At 43.5% G+C, this 19,880-nt stretch overlaps 1 protein-coding gene across 2 annotated transcripts in view; it reads right to left on the bottom strand.

Annotated features, from left to right (window-relative positions):
* The window catches only part of Slc12a8 (solute carrier family 12 member 8), a 118,501-nt gene that overhangs the window by 32,147 nt on the left and 66,474 nt on the right, over positions 1–19,880 (bottom strand). For both annotated transcript variants that reach the window (XM_076868533.1, XM_076868532.1), the window contains exons 5-6: positions 9,243–9,330; positions 7,583–7,670 (exon numbers count right to left, since the gene is read on the bottom strand). In XM_076868533.1, the coding sequence (XP_076724648.1) occupies positions 7,583–7,670; positions 9,243–9,330 (176 nt within the window). The remainder of the gene's footprint in view (positions 1–7,582; positions 7,671–9,242; positions 9,331–19,880) is intronic.

Below are 19,880 nucleotides of genomic sequence, written 5' to 3'. Positions count from 1 at the left end.
CAATGGCTTGATACACAGGCCCTGCACCGTCTGTGCCCTCTCCATCCCTTCCCTGCACATAGAATCATTGGTCAGCATGATTTCTCCGCCTGCTGAAACCCTCTGTCCGCATCCCTTAATCTATCCAGTCTGTCTATTGAACTCCTAATTGGGCACCAAAACTCAGAACAACCTCCCCCCTTCAAGAGGCCATCCCTAAATCCCCTCACAACAGTGGTTGTTCCTCAGTGTCCCATGGCACCTCAACATAGTGATAGAATAGTGTCCATCATTGTCTTCACCAACCTGCAGGCTTCCTTTAGGTAGGGCTTCTGTCTTGTCCACCCTTGTGTTCGTGGTGCCCAACACAGATACACAGATAAATGATGAGTGAATGATACCCATGACCAATATGGCCCAAAGGCACCAACAGATAGAACAGGAGAGGGCAGAACTGTTCTTGGTGTCAACTTGCAAAAGATCAGTGCTGCCCGCCCTGAAGCTGTGCCCCACACTATCCTGAACCTCTAACCCTCCTGAGCTGGATTCCTTCATACCTATAGGGAGCCTCTCAGTTTTCTTGATTATTTGTGATACCCTCTCCATCCTACCTCACTGTAGGCACAGTGGTCGGAACCGTGTATTCAAGTGCCTCTTTGCCAACTGTTACGGATAGGTTAGAGACAATTTTCAGCTTTGTCACTTAGACCCCTCTTGATGAAGGATCTCCATGCCCTACTTTTTTACTTCCTTGCTTCTGCAGTGCACCAGATCTGTGTTGTCAAATTACACTGCACATAAGCCCTTGGCTAGACTTATTTCCTGGCTCATAAATGATCACTAGAGTAATTTGACTGATGAATTCATCAGTCAGGATTTTTGATTGGAAAAAAGAACTGTAAAAAAAAAATGAATATATTTGTAGGGCACTGGAGGTTCACAGAATCATCAGGAGGCCAAAAGATCAGCCTTGGAGGGCCTGGGGATGTGGCTCAAGCGGTAGCGCGCTCGCCTGGCATGCGTGCGGCCCAGGTTCGATCCTCAGCACCACATACAAAGAAAGATGTTGTGTCTGCCAATAACTAAAAAATAAATATTAAAAAACTCCTATCTCTCTCTCTCTCTCTCTTTAAAAAAAAAAAAGATCAGCCTGGAGAAAGGCAGGACCCAAGCTTGAAGGACTCCAGTTCCTCCAACTCCTCACCAGGAAGAGTTTGGCCAGCATGCTACCAGCACCCCTGCCACCCTGCAGATGACCTCTCACCAAGTCTTCATCTTTCTCTCATTGGTACACTTGGCGCATCCAATGCCCAGCCTTGGTCATTTGCCCTACCAGGGCTGTCAAGGGACAGGCAAGAGAAGGTCTTGTTCTTTGGGCTTTTGAATGGGGTCTCACACCCTTCAAGACCATGCATAGGTAGAATAACTCCCAAATGGTCATGGAAGTCAGAGGCTTGCCAGACACAACCAAAGTCCTCTACAGAGCAACATCCTGTCTTTAATTCAGTTGGATTGCCCTTCCCTAAATGTATTATGTCATTCTTATTCCCAGTGAGTCTCCCCTCTCTTCTTCAATGTCATGGGTTTCTTGGGTTTTTCTCCCTCTCGTTCATTTACCATTTTATTATTACATGAAATTGATGTCATCTGATGTTTCCCATCACTTTTGAGTGCTCTGATGGCATTTTGTTATTTTTTCCCCCTGCAGGATAGGTAATGAGGCTCACTGTTTGCCTTGCCAGTGCACCAGGAGCTCCTTAAGGGTAGAAATGAATCGTGTATCTTTCCCCCCCCCCCCTCTGCTCAGCACCTATCACAGAGTCTGGCAAACAGGGCTCAGCAGCTGAATTAATGAGGCACATGACTTATGTGGTCTGTGCCCTTGATACCTTACAAAACTGTTAGATAAACTGGTCCTGTGATTAATCCTCCATCCCCTCTGAGATGTGATCATTCATCTGTGACCTTTGTTTCTGTCTTCTCTACCAAACGCATCCTATGTTGACTGGTTAAAAAAAAAAAAAGACTCTATGATGAAATTCTATCAAAAGCATTTTGAAAATTTAACTCAGTATTTCTCCACTCTGGCTTTACATAAGAATCACCCCAGAGGTTCTGATTTAATTAGTATTGAATGGGACATAGTTTGTTGATTTTTAAAAAGCCTTTGAGGTGATTCTGATGTGCAGCCAGTGTGAAGGACCTCTGGGCACAGTACATCATATCTATTGCTTTTGCCTTTATAGACTTTTTCCAGAGAGGCAGGCAGGGTATCTCCTTGAATAAATTTGACTGTTTCTTACCTGAAAGGCTCTACAGTTCTCTCTGGTATCCATGGGGATTAGTTACACAACTCCTAGGATACCAAAAATTCATGGATGGGCTAGGGTTGGAGCTCAGTGGTAGAGCACTTGCCTAGCACATGTGAGGCACTGGGTTCAATCCTCAGCCCCACATAAAAGATAAATAAATAAAATAAAGGTCTTTTGTCCATCTACAACTTAAAAAAAAATCCATGGATTCTCCAGTATCTTATATAAAATGGCAGGGAATTTACATACAACCTACATACATTCTCCCATATACTTTAATAAATGTGAAAGATTCATATGATCCAATACACTGCCTAAATGCAGTGTAAGTGCTAGGTAAATAGATGATATTCTATATTGTTTAGAGAAATATCTTTCCTTCTTCAGGACAGATGCAATGCTTTTTCTGAATGTTTTTTGATCCAGGCTAGTTAATGGGAGTGGGACCTGGGAACATAGAGGGCGGAATACATATTTATGTTATGTTATGTTATTTATTTATTTATTTTCATTTAAAGCCTGTATATATACAGGGAATATAGCTCAGTTGGTATAGTGTTTGCCTCGCATGCACAAAGCCCTGGGTTCAATCCCCAGCACCACCAAAAAAAGAAAAAAAAAAAAAAGCCTGTCCTCTTACTTCGAATGGGAATGAGACTCCCCAGTCGGCATCCTTCTATGTTGGGTTGACCTCAGAAACTCTCTGAGTCTCCAACTCTGCGAGTGCGTGACACTGGTGACTTCATCTTTGGCTAGTCATCTAGAGACACACCCTGGGATTCCTCCAGAACCCTTGGGGCTGAGGACAGATGGGGGAGTGTCCAAATATAATGAGTTTTTTATGTTTAGTTTGTCAACTGTGTTTAGAATGGCCTGTTCACTGACCACTTTTAGATATAAAACTATTATTCAGTCTCTTTCCTGAAAAATACGTGAAATATTAGTCCACACACACATAGAGAAATTATTTTTTAAAAATCCATTCTATCTCTCTCCCACCAGAATCCAATTCTGCTATTCTGTCATCCATCCATTTAGGAAGAATTTTATGAGGATGGTTATATTCCTGGCATGGTGTTAGGCACAGGACCAGCATTAGAACTACAGTAGTAAGTCATGCGGCTTTGCTCTCAGCCCTTGCTGAACTTAATCATTTTCTCTTCATATTGTATTGAAAGTTTGCTAAAAACGCTAGTAGAGGTGGAAGTGAAAATTTATTTGAGTAGTTGTGTGTCAATATTTTTTTTAATGATGTTCTTGTGTCATATGCCTGTTTGCATTGTCGGAAAAAGTCATCTTTTCAAAATAGTATACAGGTGTGAACTACCCTAAATTCTTTGTTAACTACTCATGAAAATAAATAATTATATCTTTCTGCTGTTGTTTTTTTTATTTCAGGTCCCATTCTGAGTTTCGGCCACTGAGGGATTCTACCAATTCACTGCTCTCCCTTCTCTTGGTTTAAAGTCATTTGCAAGGGACTTGTTCTGCTTCATCTAGTCCCTGGTCCCCTTGATGTTGCTGAGGGTGAGTGACATCCTGAAACCCTTACAAGCCCAAATGCATTAATAAGGCAATGTCTTAATAGCCCCTGGGTTTTCTCCCATATCATGTTCCCACAGAGTCATGAGTTTTCTAATTCTCTCCTTACTCCACAGATTAACCCAATGCTGCAACTTTCAGTCAAGTTTTATCTCTCACTTGGGAGCCATTTTTCCATTAAGAGGCAAAGTCCGCTTCACTTCCTGAGAGGCAGCACTGTGTCCATGATGAGGACAGAGGACAGTCAGGCTGGGCTGGTGGCAGGTACTGAGCAGAGGACTCGGACCACTCACCATCCACCAGCTCTGTCCAAGCCCCACCTTCCCATGCACAGCTTGGGCTTCCAAGGTCCCTCTTGAGCCTGTGAAGCCATGACTGCCAAATCCAGAACGGTTAGAGTTCACTGGGGGATTCCAATTTTTACAAAGATACTTTGGGGGTATTATTCCTACTTAGTTTGCTCTTATTCTGCTAGTTAGCATGTCCGAGGGTTCCTAAGATACTTAGGCTTTTTAATTTGTAATAAACATCCATTTCCTGGATTATATTTAGGTTTATTTGGAAACATTGATTATTTAATTCTAAAACTGTTCTTCATAAAATTTCTTTCTCTATCACTGAATAATATTGGTATTGACTATTTTAGCTTTTTCTATTCAATTAATGATGGTGAATTTATTGAGAAGAGAGAGGAAGTCTCCCTCAAACAAATATCTCTATCTGTAAAGATATCCCCAAAAGGAGTGTGGAGAGGAGTTAAAGTTCATAAGAAAGCATGACGTTACTGAGACTTGACACCCAGGAGCAGGGAAAGAGTTCCTCTGGGGTGGGGATAAAGAGTAAAAAGACTTGGAGAAATTGGGTTTCTTTGGGGTGGGAAGCCAAATAATTAGAAATAGATCCCAGCTGGGCTTGGTGGTGCATGCCTGTAATCCCAGCGGCTCTGGAGGCTGAGGCAGGAGAATCACGAGTTCAGAGCCAGCCTCAACAATTTAATGAGGTCTGAGAAACTCAGTGAGACACTGTCTCTAAATAAAACATGAAAAGTGCTTGGTGGTTAAGTGCCCCTGGGTTCAATCACTGGTAATTAAAAAAAAAAAAAAAAAAAGGAAGGAAGGAAGGGGTTGGAGGAGAGTTCTGAAAAGTTTCAAGAAACCCAGGAAGGATCAGATTATATGACCAGCTGTAGATCAGTGGAAAGGAATCCAAGCAGCCTGCAGCCATTGAATAGAGGTGTTCTGGCAAAAAACACCCAAGAGAAAGAGACAGACATGCATGGAGGAGATTCACGTGAACCAGCACCAGGGGCAGTGTGTTGAGGCTGGCAGGTGTCCATGACTGAAGGTGATACAGCACCAGACAGATGCAGTCTTCCTTCTTCAGGGCTCAGGAAAACTCAGGGATGCTGGCTCAGAACCTAGGTCATAGCTAAATGTGAACCTGAGCCAAGCAGTTATTCAAACTGCATTAGGGCACTGGTTGTGTCTAGTAAAGCAACTGCCCCTGCACCTCCCAACCTCTGCAGGTTTCACACTCTCATCTACAGGCTCTGCCCTCCAGGGACTGTTAGTAAAGTCATCTGTGGCCCAGCTTCGTGTCGGAGTGTAGGACCTGCCACTGCAGAGCCAACGAGCGACACTGGAGAGCAAGAAAGGAGAAATGTAATCCTCATGTGGAGTGGCTCAAAGAGCAGCAGAGCACCCGTGTGTGCCTGTTTGGAGTTGTTCTGGTTGTTCTATTACTGTTCACTTTCTTGCTGCACCAATCCCTGTTCATGACTGAGAAGCAAGAATAGTCACTTTTTTTTCATCACAGTTTTTACAGTCACCTATTCCAGGAAATGGTCTTTCTTCCTCTCCAGGACTTAAATCTCCACTGTCCATCTCAGCTTATGCTTAATAGATACGGTCCCATGGATTATGGCAGGGCCCGGTGTAGCAGGTACTGCCAACCAGCTAAGGGGTGCCCACCTGTCTCACCCATTGGGACAGTTGACATTCCAAAGAAAGTTCCCTCAGTTCGAGTGTGTATTATAGGGTGTGGATTTCTGCCCACAAAGGCTCTAATATGCTCTCTCTGGAGATGCTTTTGTTCTATTCCTCTCGAGGCCTTCCTTGGATAGGAAGCTGCCCACCCTCACACATACATTCTGAGCTTTCCTTGCAAAGATGGGGAAGGAATCTCAAACCAGGTGAAAATTCATCTCTTTCTATCCAGATCTGAGTCACTAATAGTTGAAAGGAGCTCTGTGAAGGAATCCACTAGAAAGGAACAAGCTTTAGAAGCCGGCAGGGCTAGCCAGCCACTGGCAAGTTGCAGATGAACAGCAAGCAGTTCTCCCTGGTCAAACAATCCCTCCCCTTCAGCTGCTCCCTTCAGTTCCTTAATGCAGGCCACGCTTTTCATTTTACCACTGGAGAAAAGGCCTTTGGAAGTGAAACTCCAGATGGAAGGTGCATCAGATAAACATAACTGACACAGATTCTTTCCCTCAGAGCAAATCTTGTATGCAGGGGGCCTGAGGCCTTGGGTGCTACAAGGTGGGTATCAGCTCTTCCTCTGCCTGAACTGCTTCCCCTTTCAAAACCTGCTTTCATACTAAGGTCAAGATCCCTGAAAACAAATATCTCCTTTACTTCAATGTCTACATGCTCTAAAAAGAAACCTGTGCTAAGGTGGAAACTAAGCCCAAGTGCAGTTCTAAAAAGTCAGTTCAGAGTCTCCTGGCCCTCTGAGAAGATCAGCTGCTTTGCAAAGCTTCACACCAAGAAAGGAAGGTACTCTCTTCTAAAACGTAAGCGGCAACACTCAAGAGTTAACCATGAGAAAAACTCCCTGACTACACTTCTGGGAAAATGATGGGAATCTCAGGATCCATGGATCCTCCAGGAACTTGAGGAGAGGTAGGAATTTCAGGGGAATTTTCAGGAATATCTGGAAATCTTATTCTCATGGGTTTTAATGATGCCAAGTAAATTTCCTTGATGTCACATGAGCTCCAGCATGCAAACAAGGCTATGGAACACAAGGAATTTGCTAATCTTCTCCTGGCAGAGTGTGTGCCCCAGAAACAAAGACATTGCAGCCAAATCAACCCAGACTTTCTGAGATTCTGGGGAAAGTCCAAAGGGTGAGGGTCCTGCCCTGCTTCCCTGTCATGCCCTCCTAGCACTGGGCTCCTCATCTCCTCCGCCTCCCTTCTGTCCCTGTCCCTCAGCACCCACCTTGCTGCTTGTGAGCAGCTTTCTATTCATGATGGAAGGTGAAACTCTTAGCAAAAAAGAGCTCAATGCAGCTTGCTGAGCTGGGGATTTGGAGCAACCAGATTCTTCTATTTCTGTCCTGATTTTCTTTCTTTCTTTTTTAATTTTTTTGTAGTTGTAAATGACAGAATGCCTTTATTTTACTTGTTTATTTTTATGTGGTGCTGAGGATCGAACCCAGTGCCTCATGCAAGGCCAGCGCTCTGCTGCTAAGCTACAGCCCTAGCCTCTGTTCTGATTTTCAACATGAGGAAATGTCTCTAGCCACGTGCACTTGTGTGTCTCTCTGGGTACTATGATCTGTTTCGTGGGATCTATGAGCAGAACCTGCACCTTCTCCATCATTTCTGACTCCCCAAAACTTCAGCCCTGGAGTCAAGTCTACATGAAATCCCAAGATAGAATTGCAAGGGAGAGGCCGCGATTTGTTGATGGGAACAAATAAATGACCCAACAGCCTAAGGCCTTTGGGTAGGACTCACTCACCTTTTCAGCTATCAGGAAGTTATAGCGAAGGGCCTCTCGGGTGCAGATGGCGCCCAGCAGGAAGGTGAAGACGATGTACAGAAACCACCTGTGAAACCCAAGAGCAGAGGGGAGCTGCCATCCGATCTGCCCAGTCCCATCCCAACACCACCCCCACCCCTCACCCCTGCCAAACTGCTCAACCTTTGCTTCCTATGGGAATCTGTCTTGAAATGAAAGAGAAAGGGCAGTCACGAAGTTGGCCTGGTGGGGCCTTTTTGTGCTGTTTCTTCTCTAGCACATTTCTTACCAAAAAAAAAAGAAAAAAAAAGGTGTCAATGTTTTGTTTCTTTCTTACATTAAAGAAGAAAAACAAAAAGGGTGTTGAGGATGTAGAGGTGGGAGGTCCAGCTGGCCTCTAGGCTGCCTGAATGCAGGTCAGGGTTGACCCAAGGCCCCACACCCCATCCTCCTGGGCAGAGGACACTGAGGTCTGCTGGTCTCTGGTCACAAATAACAGGCTGGAAAGCCAAGTGTGAAAATGCAGAACGTAGCCTGGCTCTGCCCCAAGACACCCTGTAACCCTGAATAGGTCACACGGTCCCTGAGGGCTCCCCACCCATCTGGGCACTGAGAAGACAGGCCAAAGGTTCCCCCTGAGCCTCCTGGTTGTGACCAAAACCAAGACAGCGTTCTCCTGTAGAATCCTATTTCCTTTCTCCCCATCATCAACTTTCTCCCTAGTGTCATGATTATCTTCCCAATGTTGTTGCCTTATTCTGCATTATGGCCTGATACCCTGTGCCTGGCTGGTAGCAACAGTGCTACAGCAATAAGCTAAGAGCAGATTTGGTGTTTCTGAAATAGATACATAAATATTATGTAAGTATCATAGTTAAAGTAATAAAAGTGTTCTCAAGACATGGTCGTGTCTATGATCTCATTGTTTGTTTGTTTGTTTGTTTGTTTTTACATCTCCCCAGTGGAGCTTCCTTCTTGGTCCTGAGAGAAAAAGGAGATTCTGGAAGATCAGAAACAGACTCAAGGTCACCCAGCCTGCTAGTGTGGGTGGCACAATGAAGCCTGACAACCGAGCTGGTCTCTGAGCTTCTGCTAGGTGGCTTTCAATATGGTATCTCCTCCTCAGTTCCTAAGGCACAAATTTATCATTATCTTCGTCTTTTAGAAAAGGAAATGGAAGCTCAGAAAGCTAAGTGAATTGTCCAAAGTCACACAGCAAATTGGCCACAGAAAACTGGGATAAAAAGCCCTAATCTGTCTGATTGTGAAGCTCTTCATGTGTATGTTCCTGCCAATGGTCTGAAAATTCAATGGTTAAAAAAATAAAAATAAAATCCCCAAGTTCAAAATGAGGGTGAGGAAGGGGCAGGGGCAAGGGCGAGAGGCTGAGGAAAAAGGAATGAAAGGCTTTGGCCTGTGCTCTGCATTAATGACCCCCCTCCTCCCTGCATTCCCAGGCGGGTTGGATGTGCAAGGGCAGTGTGTGAGCCCACCAGACGTGAATTTTCCAGCCCAGCGAGTATTAAAAGGAGGATCGGCATATGAAATAGATTGGTCACAGTTGGGGCACTCCCAGAATAAAAGGGGCAATCCCCCCCTTTTGCCTGGGGTTTTCTCTCCCACTCTCCAGCTTAGACTGGTTGCCAGGAGGGAAACTTACGAGATGCCAACAGCTGCTAGGGAGCCCAGGGGGACACTGGCAGCCGGATCCCTGAGGTCGCCTCCCATGTTGAAGCCGGCCATGACTCCTAAAAGACACCCAGACGGGGTGGGCCCCCTGGTGATGCAGTGCACTCCACGAATCACCTTCCCCAGGGCTGCCTTTCCTCTCCTCCAGGGCCCTGTCCTGGAGGCTCCCCCCACATCAAGCCTTTCCTATTTGTGCAGCTTCACAAATAGGCCTCTTCTCAATCTCCCCTGGCAACTGGGGAGGCATCTGCGTGGCCATGAAAGAGACCTTTGTGGTTGAGTGACACTCAGGAGGAAATCTCCTCCAGCTACAAAGGCATCTCATTGCCCAGTACAAAGGATTGAGGGTGAGGGAGGTGTCTTGCAAGTCACACAAAGGTCCCTGTACTGCATGCTGAGCCCTGCCTTCCCAGCTGGGACAATGCCCTGGAGTGGCTCAGCAGCAGCACAAGGCCTGGCAGACCTCTGCTCGGCAGATTTCCTTGCAACGGATGCCTACTGATTACACTAGGGATTCAAGCATCCTTGGGGTCAGATACCTCTAATAGTCAGGACCAGAGACCATGTTCAAAGCTCCTGAGCTACCAGAGGGCTCTAAACAAACTCCAAAAACCAACCCTGAACCTGCCAACATGGTACCACCTTTTCCTTATCACCTATAGACCCCAAGAACACTGATGAAAATGAATTGATCCATCACGGTGAAGGACCAACAGCTGAGTCGGCAGTCAAGGATGCTGTCTCTTCACCTGTGTGAAAACAACAAAATGCTGTGTTCTGAACATGGGATGAGGGCCCAGGCAATAAGCACTCGGAAACTCAATGAAGTGGGCCAGGAAACCTCACAGGGGTGGAGGGTGCACCTCCAGTGTGACCTAAAAAGAGGGGTTGAATGGGCTCAGTGGTCAATATGGATCCCACACTGTCATTCTGGATTCATGAACACTTCCAACCTGTCAGGGCCTGTGATAAGTGCTTTACATGTACTTTTGTCTTGTGTAATCCTCAAAACAATCACTTCAGAGAGGTCAAGAATTATTTCCTCATTTTATAGAAAAGTCCTCGAGTGGGGTCATTAAAAAAGACTAGATCACATTTACTAAGTGGCAAGAGTCTAACTCTGAAAGTTCAGCTTTCACTTGCTTCTGCTGAAATGCTTCATGGAATCCAAGTGAAGCAGAGTGAAGTCAAAGCTTGGGGTAGAAAGTTACAGCGGGGCTATGTCAAAGAGAACCCTATATGTTGGACCAAGGCTGGGGCCTGCATATACTTTGACCCAGGATCAGTACCACTAGGATTTTATCCAATGTGAATTAGTCGAGGATATGAGTAAAGCTTTAGTATAAAATTTATAAAAACGTGTTTGAAGATTAGAAACAACCTAACGTCTAAAAATAAAAGGCTGCCTAAATAAATGTCTCAACAAATACCAGGTCTGGAATATTGTCGGGGATATGCTGTGACATGCAAAGATATTTAAAGCTATTGTTTAGTTTTAAGAGGCATGTTAGAGAGAAAACATATGTTAGGGTCCCGTTGTTGTGAAGGGACAGAGAGAAGCATAGAAGGGGCTAGAATGTGTTTTTCAATGTCAACAATGTTATTTCTGGGTGATGGAAAAAGAGATTTTTTTTTATTGGATTGTTTATATTTTTTCTTAAATTTCTACAGTGATCTTTTTGAAGTGTGTGGAAAAGGATGCTTAAAAGGTTCATTTGTCTAAAATGGCCTGGTAAGTGCATTTTCTTTCCATTCATTCCCCTCTCACATGATCCTATTAAAAGGGTAATGAAGGGGGACAAGGAATAAATGCCCCATATGCAAAGAGAAAGGCATCCATGCAGATGAAAGGCCTCCATAAATTTCTTGGACACAGAAGATGGCAGAGTGAAAGGGACGGAAAAGAGCACCTGGCAAGGCTTTTCTTGGGGCTCTCAATACACTGAAGACAACCAGGGCTGCCAGGTAGATGTCGCATCCTAGACGGGGCCTGCTCAGGAATCTGTCCTCCCCACCCCAGCAGGGAAACAGACCTAAACACCCTGTGGGAGGGGAATCCGTGCCAACCACCAAGGATGGCCAGATGTGTGATGAAAACCAGCAACCAATAAACAAATACCTGCAAAAATAGGGAAGAAACAACTTAAATCAGGATACGGAGAGAATTTTGAAGAAAACACTGATTAGTAACTCCAGATACAATATCCAGAAAATATTCTACCTATAAAATAAGATGCAATGAGGAAGCTGGGCATGGTGGGGCACATCTGTAATCCCAGCAACTCAGGATCCTGAGGCAGGAGGATCACAGGTTAAAAGCCGGCCTCAGAAACTTTGTAAGGCCCTAAGCAACTTAGCAAGGCCCTTCCCTAAAATAAAAAATAAAAAAGGTTGGGGATATAGCTCAGTGGCTAAGCACCCCAGGTTTCAATCCCCAGTGCTTCCCCACCAAAAAAAAAAAAAAAAGCTATGAAAAAAAAAATCCCACTAGAAAAAAACATTTAGAAATTAAAAATATTTAAAATGCAATAAATATGAAGGATAAAATTAAGTAAATATCCAAACACTTAATATAAAGATGAAAAAGATAGAAAATTTGAGTGAATTCAGAAAGAAATCTTACAGTCACAATAGCCAACTAATATGAGATTCAGAAAACAAATGCTAATAACCAGGTAGGTGACAGAAGTAAATGTCCCTAAACCAAAGAAGACACAAGTCTTCAAACGGAAATATCCCACTGAGCATCCTGCACAAAGAACTAAATTAAAAAAAAAAAAAAAAAAAAAATCACACCTATATGTTATCACTGTGCAATTTCAGGAGAAATCCTAAAGGCTGCCAAATGTAACAACTGAACACTCACACAGTGTTATGGCTTGGATCTTAAGAATTAAAGGCTTGATCTCCAGTTGATGTCACTATTAGGAGTTGGTAGAACCCTTTACCATGTGGAGCTTGGTGAGAGGAAGTGAGGTCACTGGGGGTGTGCCCTTGGAGACCCCGCCTCTCATTCCCTAGCTGCCATAATGTAAGCAGCTTTGCCTCACCACACACCACCTGCCATGATGTGCTACCCACCACAGGACCACAGTGCTAGGACCAAGTGACCATGGACCAAAACCTCTGAAGTCATGAGCCAAATAAATCTTTCCTCCTTTTGTTTCTCTCAGGTGTCTTCCTACCACGACTGAAGGCTCTCGGATACACATAAAATCCAACCCTGCTCTGGCATCGGACTTCTCTGCAACACTGAATGCTGGAAAACACAGGAGCACCAACTTAAAATTTTTGAGGGAAAAAAATTTTTTTTGAATTTTGAATTTTGGCCAGATTACCAAATAAGTGAAAGTTAAGCAAAAAAGAGTCCAGAAACTTTATCTCCCCATATCTTTTCTGAAGAAGCTACAGAAGTGCATACTCGAGCAAAATGAAGACAGAAACCATGAGAGGAGAAAACACGACATTCAGAAATAGTGGTGATAACTCAGTGCTGAAGTGAATTCCCAGAATGACAGCTGGACAGCAGAAAAAGAAGCAGGGGTTGGGGCAAAATGATGGACACCCCGGGAGGGAGGCTTCCGGATAGGAAATGTACTCAACAAAAGAAGCCATCTGATTAACACACTGAGTGATCTTAAGGGATACACTGACTACTTGTTTTAGCAACAAAAAAAAAAAAAAAAAAAAGAAAGAAAACTTATTAAAACTCCAGGGAGCCAGGTGCTGGAGTGCATGCCAAAACCCCAATGATTTCAGAGGCTGAGGCAGAAGGATCACAAGTTTGAGGACAGCCTTGGAAAGTTAGTGAGACCCTGTCTAAAAATATAAGGTGGGGGATAGGGATATAGTTCAGTAATAGGGCACCCATGGGTCCAATCTCCAGTACCTCGAAAAAAACAGAAAAAGAAATTATAGGAAAAGTGAACAAGAAAGTTAAGTCAAGGTCTAAATATAAAGCAAGCTAGAAAATGAGATGATCCTAACTCATAAAAGCTAACAAACATTAACCCATTTGGCCATGATATTAGGAACATTCTCCCTAAATGGCACAAGGACCACATCAAAATCACAGGGAGGAATGGAATTCTACCTTATTACTTTTTTTTTTTTTTGGAGTTAGGGGTTAACAGGGATTAAACCCAGGGTCACTTAACCACTGAGCCACATCCCCAACCCTTTTAAAAAATATTTTATTTAGAGACAGGGTTTCACTGAGTTGCTAAGGGCCTCACTGCTGAGGCTGGCTTTGAACTTGCAATCTTTTTGCCTCAGCCTCCAGAGCCACTGGGATCATAGGTGTGCGCCACCACAACTTGCTTTCCCCACTACTTGGCTCCTCAGTGAACAGGGTCATAAAGTACGTGTTAATTGGTTTTAACTTCAGAAATTGACCTATAGACAGCACAGAGGATATAAAGTTATAAAGCAGAATTTGAATATTGGCTACATTGACTTTGTAAAAATCAGGATATAGTTAACTGATATTAGGAAGTGAAAAGAAGCAAATGAAGTAGAAGGAATTAAAAACAAACCTAAAATCTTTCACAGAGCAATGTGAGGGAAAATAATGCCCCATGATCGTCTCTCAGAAAGATTTAATGGCTGTAGTGTCACAAACTGAAATTAATCCAATAAGAAAACCTGAAAGTGCTTCAAGCAACGCCTTGGACTAGCCATTAAATTGGTGAGGTAGACAAGGAAAACACTAACGAACATTTATATACCTGTTACAATGAATTTAAACTGAACTCTGTACTTATGATGTACCTTGTCGTCACGAATTTGAGTTTCTAAGTGTTTACTAAGGAGAGCAAAGACATTTCCAATATTTCATAGTTCCAAAGACTTAACTTACAACCTTAAGACAAAATGGTTAATAGGTGGAGGGTGGGAAGTGGGTGTATAACTGTGTGTGTTCACTTAAAGTTGTAAATAATATTTTTCACAATTTTGGACCACTTACTTGCGAACAATCAAACTTGTTGTTTTCCTGATATTGCTCTAAAAGCTCAAATATGAAAAGATGATGCAGATTCCCTTAAAATGAGGACAGTAACTAAAGCATTCCTTAAATATAAAAATATTGTACAAATAAGATAAAATGACTATTATCAGTCTTAAAATATAACACAGAATCTCTCCTTCCCAATAATAAGGAATGGAAGAATGAAGCCTAGAATTAATAAAATAACAGAGATTTAAATATGTTATTTAAAGTTATCAGGATAACCAACAAAATAACTAAGAACAAAGATATAACTGTCAAAAATTGGGGAGTGGATGGGGAGCATGTAAGTAAGCTAAACTCTACACTTCCTAGCCCAGGGTGAATGTACAATGTCTAGCTTTGACTAATCAATCAGGTGATAGGTATAATTGTATTAGCTTTGACTAATCAATCAGGTGACAGGTATAATTGTATTAGCTTTGACTAATCAATCAGGTGACAGGTATAATTGTATTGTTCTGTGATATACAATTAACTCTTTTTAAATTTTTTTAAATATTTATTTTTTAATTGTAGTTAGACATAATAGGTTTATTATATTTATTTATATGTGGTACTGAAGATCGAACCCAGGGCCTCACATGTGCTAGGCAAGTGCTCTACCACTGAGCCACAACCCCAGCCCACAATTAACTCTTAAAGTACTAAAAATAATTAAAAGTGGTTGCCCCTCAACCTAGGTGCTCTTCAACAGGTGAATAGATAAAGAAATTGTGGTATATATACACAATGGAATATTATCCAGCCTTAAAGAAGAATGAATTTATGCCATTTGCCGGTAAATGGATGAATTTGGAGGGAAATAAGTCAATCCCAAAGAATCAAAAGCCAAATGTTTTCTCTGATATGCAGATGCTAATTCACAATGAGCGGGTGGAGAAGAATAGAGGTACTTTGGATTAGACAGAAGGGAGTGATGGGAAGGGAGGGAATAAGGGAGTATGAATGATAGTAGAATGAATTGGACATTATTACCTTATATACACATATAATTACATGAACAATGTAACTCTATATCATGTACAACCAGAAGAATAAGTCGTACCCCACTTACGTATGATGTCTCAAAATGCATTCTACTCTCATGTATAACTAATTAGAACAAATTTTTAAATTAAAAAAAATGTTAAAATAAAAGCAAACAAACAAAAATGGGTTGCCCTTATGGATGAATATTTCAGGTGTAAGAGGAAGGTATGAGGCCTGGAATTGTAGCTCAGTGGTAGAGCAGTTGTCTAGCAAGCATGAGGCACTGGGCTCAATCCTTTGTACCACATAAAAAAATAAGTAAATAAAGGCATTGTGTCCATCTACAACTAAAAAAAGAAAGAGACAGACAGTTATGAGAATACTGTCTTATATTATAGATCCTCTACACTGAGATATATATTAATAGATAGATCAGTAGATGGATATACACACACACATATAGGGAGAGATTTTTTGGTGTTTTTTTTTTTTTCTTTTTTTTCAGTCATGTATAGATTTGGATCCAAAAACAAGGAATGCTATGCCCAGGACCTGCCCTAGTCTCACCAGAGCTCTGGAGCCAGGTCCTATCGCCTATGCTCTGCTCAAGGTTAGGAGCCCCACACTTTGCTGCCAAATAAACCTGATGTCCAGGGTTTCCCAAGCTTCAGCCCCACCCACTGACACCACCCCTTCCTGGACCTCCCAAATTCTGATCCCCTGCAAGGGACCCATAGCACCAGATTGACTGGGTGCTGTGTCTCCCCCGGCAGGCCACATTGCCTCCCACCCCTGCCAGGGCCTTATCCTGCTCCCCCAGACCTTGGAAAATGTCTATCCATTGATCCAACTTTGTGTGATTACATACTACTCTTTATTTCTTGCCATTTTAGTACATCCTGTAGTTTTTCATGTTCTTTTGGTAATTTCTTGTTTGTTTGTGATACTAGGCATTGAACCCAGGGGACTCTACAACAGAGCTATGTCCCCAGCCATGACATGTCATTTTGTACACTTTCCTTCAGAGCGTTTGAGAAAGTTAATTCATGAAGACCATGAGGGAAAAAAAAAGAAAAAAAAAATATGTATATATTTCTTCTTTAGATACTAGGAAGTATCTAGTATCTTTTTTAGATACTAGAAAGAGAACTCAGGGGCTCATGCTGACACAGGTCAGGGTGGAGGTCAGGCACCCTGCTCTCTAGAGGACCAGATGTGAAAGTGTGAGGCAAGTGCTCTGCTTCTGACATCACAGCCCTTTTTATTTTTTATTTTGAGAAAGGCTCTTGCTACATCACCCAGGCTGGCCTTGAACTTACGGTCCTCCTGCCTCAGCCTCCCTCGTAGCTGATGATTATAGGAGTGCACCACCTGGCCGGGTTATATATATACACTTCTACCAAGGAAAGTGACTGATTCACCCTAATTGCTTCCTGCTTCTAAACAGGCTCTGTATTCATAACAAACGCCCTTTCCTCCTCCCCCACATCCTTCCCACAGGCCCTCGGGGCTGGCCCAAGTAGAATACTAGCTGGAATCCTGGGCAGTGGGAGGAGAAAGGACTGACACCTACACAGGAATGAGCCAACCCAAATAGGACCACAAAGTGACCGTTGAGACAAAGCAGAGAAGCCAGAAGTAGATAATGAGAATCACAGACACAGAGACACAGGGACAAGGAGATGGAGGCAGCTCAAACTCCAGAAGGGAAGCTTTCTGGGTGTGTCCTGGGGAGCCAAGGAGGGTGACTGTGTCTCTGCTGGCAAAGTGCACATGTGGCAGGGGGCTTGCACCTGGGGGGCTGTCACTTCCAGAATTCTACCCTTGTACTACTCCACAATTCTTGAGCAGATGTTCTCTAGTTCCAGTGAATTATAAATGTCTTGCCAGCTAGATCTAGAAAAATTATTTTGATTTAGTGTGTGTTTGCCTATCCTTGCTAAGTGTTTCAGAGATGCTTTGCTTTCTTTCAGCTTCCGGTGCAATTTAAAAATATCATCAATGACGTTAGAACTAGATTTAGACGTGATGCGTAGAACAAAACAGATACCCGAGCATTAGTGTCCAGATGTCTTACAAAGATTTTATTTTTTAAAAGTTTCCCAACTGCTAGATCTGGTGGTGCTGTAATTCCAGCAACTCAGGAGACTGAGGCAGGAGGATTGCAAGTTTGAGGCCAGCCTCAGCAACTTAGTTAAACCCTGTCAAAATAAAATTTAAAAAGACTGGGGAGGGGCTGGGGTTGTGGCTTAGTGGTACAGCACCTACCTAGCACATGCGTGGCCCTGGGTTCGATCCTCAGCACCACATAAAAATAAATTAATTAAATAAAGGTATTAAAAAGTTAAAAAAAAATGGACTAGGGAAGTTGCTCAGTGGTAGACTGCTTGCCTTGCACGAATGAGTTCCTGAGTTCAAGTAATAATAATCATTATTATAGGTATTTAGAATAAATACGCATAATTTAAAATTATAAGTTAATTCTATAAATAAAATTATAAAAACAAGCATTATGATAATTACGAAGCTTCCTTCCTTTCTCCTGCTCCTGCTTACACATCAGAATGAAGTGAAGCTTGCCCCATCTCAGGTTGTCCTTTCTCGGTCTATTTCTTAAACCAGGGATCCCCATTCTGGTTCAACAGATTCTCGTCCTCTTGCCGACAAGACATACAACTTGTGAGGAGACCCAGGGGTTGGCTTGGGAGGACAGGAGTAGGGGACTAGGTGGGGTCAGCACTATGGCCTAGGGGGTGGAGGGGAGTGACCTCTGGGCACCTGACCCAGAGCAAGGGGCCATGGGGCTGAGGGTGCTGCAGACAGCAATCTGAGATGCCCAGCAGAGCTTCCCAGGGTGTGTATGTGAGCAGGAGGGGAGCCAGGCTTAAAAGGTCAAAGGGCATCACAGAAATCACAGGAATCTTGACAAGGAAAGGTGGCTAGGGACACTCTGGCAAAAGCTGTTGGTTTCTCATCACATTTTTGTTGTTGTTGTTGTTGGGTGTGGTCAACCACAGACCCATGTGCTTGCTGCCTGTGGCCAAAGAGGCTCTGATCCCTTCCAGTAAGAGTTTGGGATTTGGGGACAAGGGTTATGTGACTTCACCCAACTGGTATTTTTCTCAGTGAATTTCCATTTCCTAGTTCCTCCATGGACCAGGTCCTGGTCCCCTGGAGTGGCTGCATTTGTAAGGGTGTGTTTGTGAAAATCCTGTAGGGAGAGATGTTTGTTTTCCAGTGAAAGTTTGGTGGTGTAGCTTGGAGAAGGAAAGTGCTTTGAGAAACAAAGCAAAGGCAGTCGAGGCCAAAGCCCCACCCCTACCCCTGAAGCCACCACAGAGTGTGGTAGAGCCCAGCGCAGTGAGGACAAGAGGTTGTTCTGCATCAACCCAGAGCGGCCACCAGCACCTAATCTTCAGCTGCTCTTCGGAAGTCGCCTGCCTTTGGGATAAAATGTCTGAAGTAACTTAAGTCATATGTCCTGGGGTGGCGGGGGCAGAAGTGTCTGTTCTTCAAAAACCTCTCTCCCCTCTCCACTGCCTGGAGGTTCTCTTGTTCCAGAAGAGGATGGCGTTGGAGGGAGCCCCAGCCATGACTCACTCACAGCTAATCCTAGGCGAATCTATCACCATGGAAACTGCCAATCATCCATGCTTTTCATAGCTCAACCAAACATCTGCCAGGGGGAAACAAGTGGTACAAATCATCCATCCTGCCTACCATGTTTACATTGGGGGTCCTGGTAAACAGAGAGAACCAGGGGAGGGCAACCCCCAAGCAGACAATAGCCCAACTCCACTCACTAATTAGCAGGTGACCTTTATCAAGTCCTCCTAAGCCGCTCTGTGCCCCTCCTTCCCCAGTTGGTAAAGGGAAGGTATCAGTGATTCCCAACCTGGTTGGGCTGACAGGGAACGGGAGGGCAGGAAAACCCATCCCTTAGGAGGAGCGAGCTGAAGAAGACTGTGTAGTGACAGCCTATTCAGTATTATAATATTTGGAATATTACAAAATAAAACTTTCATAACTTAAACCACACACACAAAAATAAATCTTGACTAATATTCTTAGGTAGCAATTATTCTCAAAGGAAGACAAACGCACCCACCCCTGGGGCAGAATCTTCGGTGTCTGTGAGGTTTCTAATAATGATTATCAATAAGGAATATGGGTTGGGGGGTGTGGTGGAGCACGGCTATAATCCAAGCAACAGGGGAGGCTGAGGCAGGAGGATCACAAGTTCAAAGCCAGCCTCAGTAGCAAGGTCCTAAGCAACTTAGCAAGACTCTGTCTCAAAATATAAAATAGAAAGGGCTGGGGATGTGGCTCAATAATTAAACACCCCTGGGTTCAATCTCCAGTACAAAAAAAAAAAAAAGAAGTAGAAGAAGAAGAAAAAGGAGAAGGAGGAGGAGTATGGGCTTAAAAGGCAATAAATTGAAGAGGCTGGAGGTGTGGTTCAGTGGTAGACAGCTTCTTGCCTAGCATACATGAGGCCCTGGGTTTTATCCCTGGTACCACAAAAAAAAAAAAAAAAAAAAGCAAATTGAGAGTTGCTGAACTAGCTGATCTTATCTTTCCAACTCTGGTTTGCTGGGGGCATCCTCAAACCTCAGGCCACTGCTAATT

This window comes from Callospermophilus lateralis, chromosome 10 (assembly GCF_048772815.1).
Source record: "Callospermophilus lateralis isolate mCalLat2 chromosome 10, mCalLat2.hap1, whole genome shotgun sequence".
Classification (NCBI taxonomy): domain Eukaryota; kingdom Metazoa; phylum Chordata; class Mammalia; order Rodentia; family Sciuridae; genus Callospermophilus; species Callospermophilus lateralis.
Note: the sequence above shows the minus strand (reverse complement) of the source record. Positions and strands in the feature narration are given on the sequence as shown.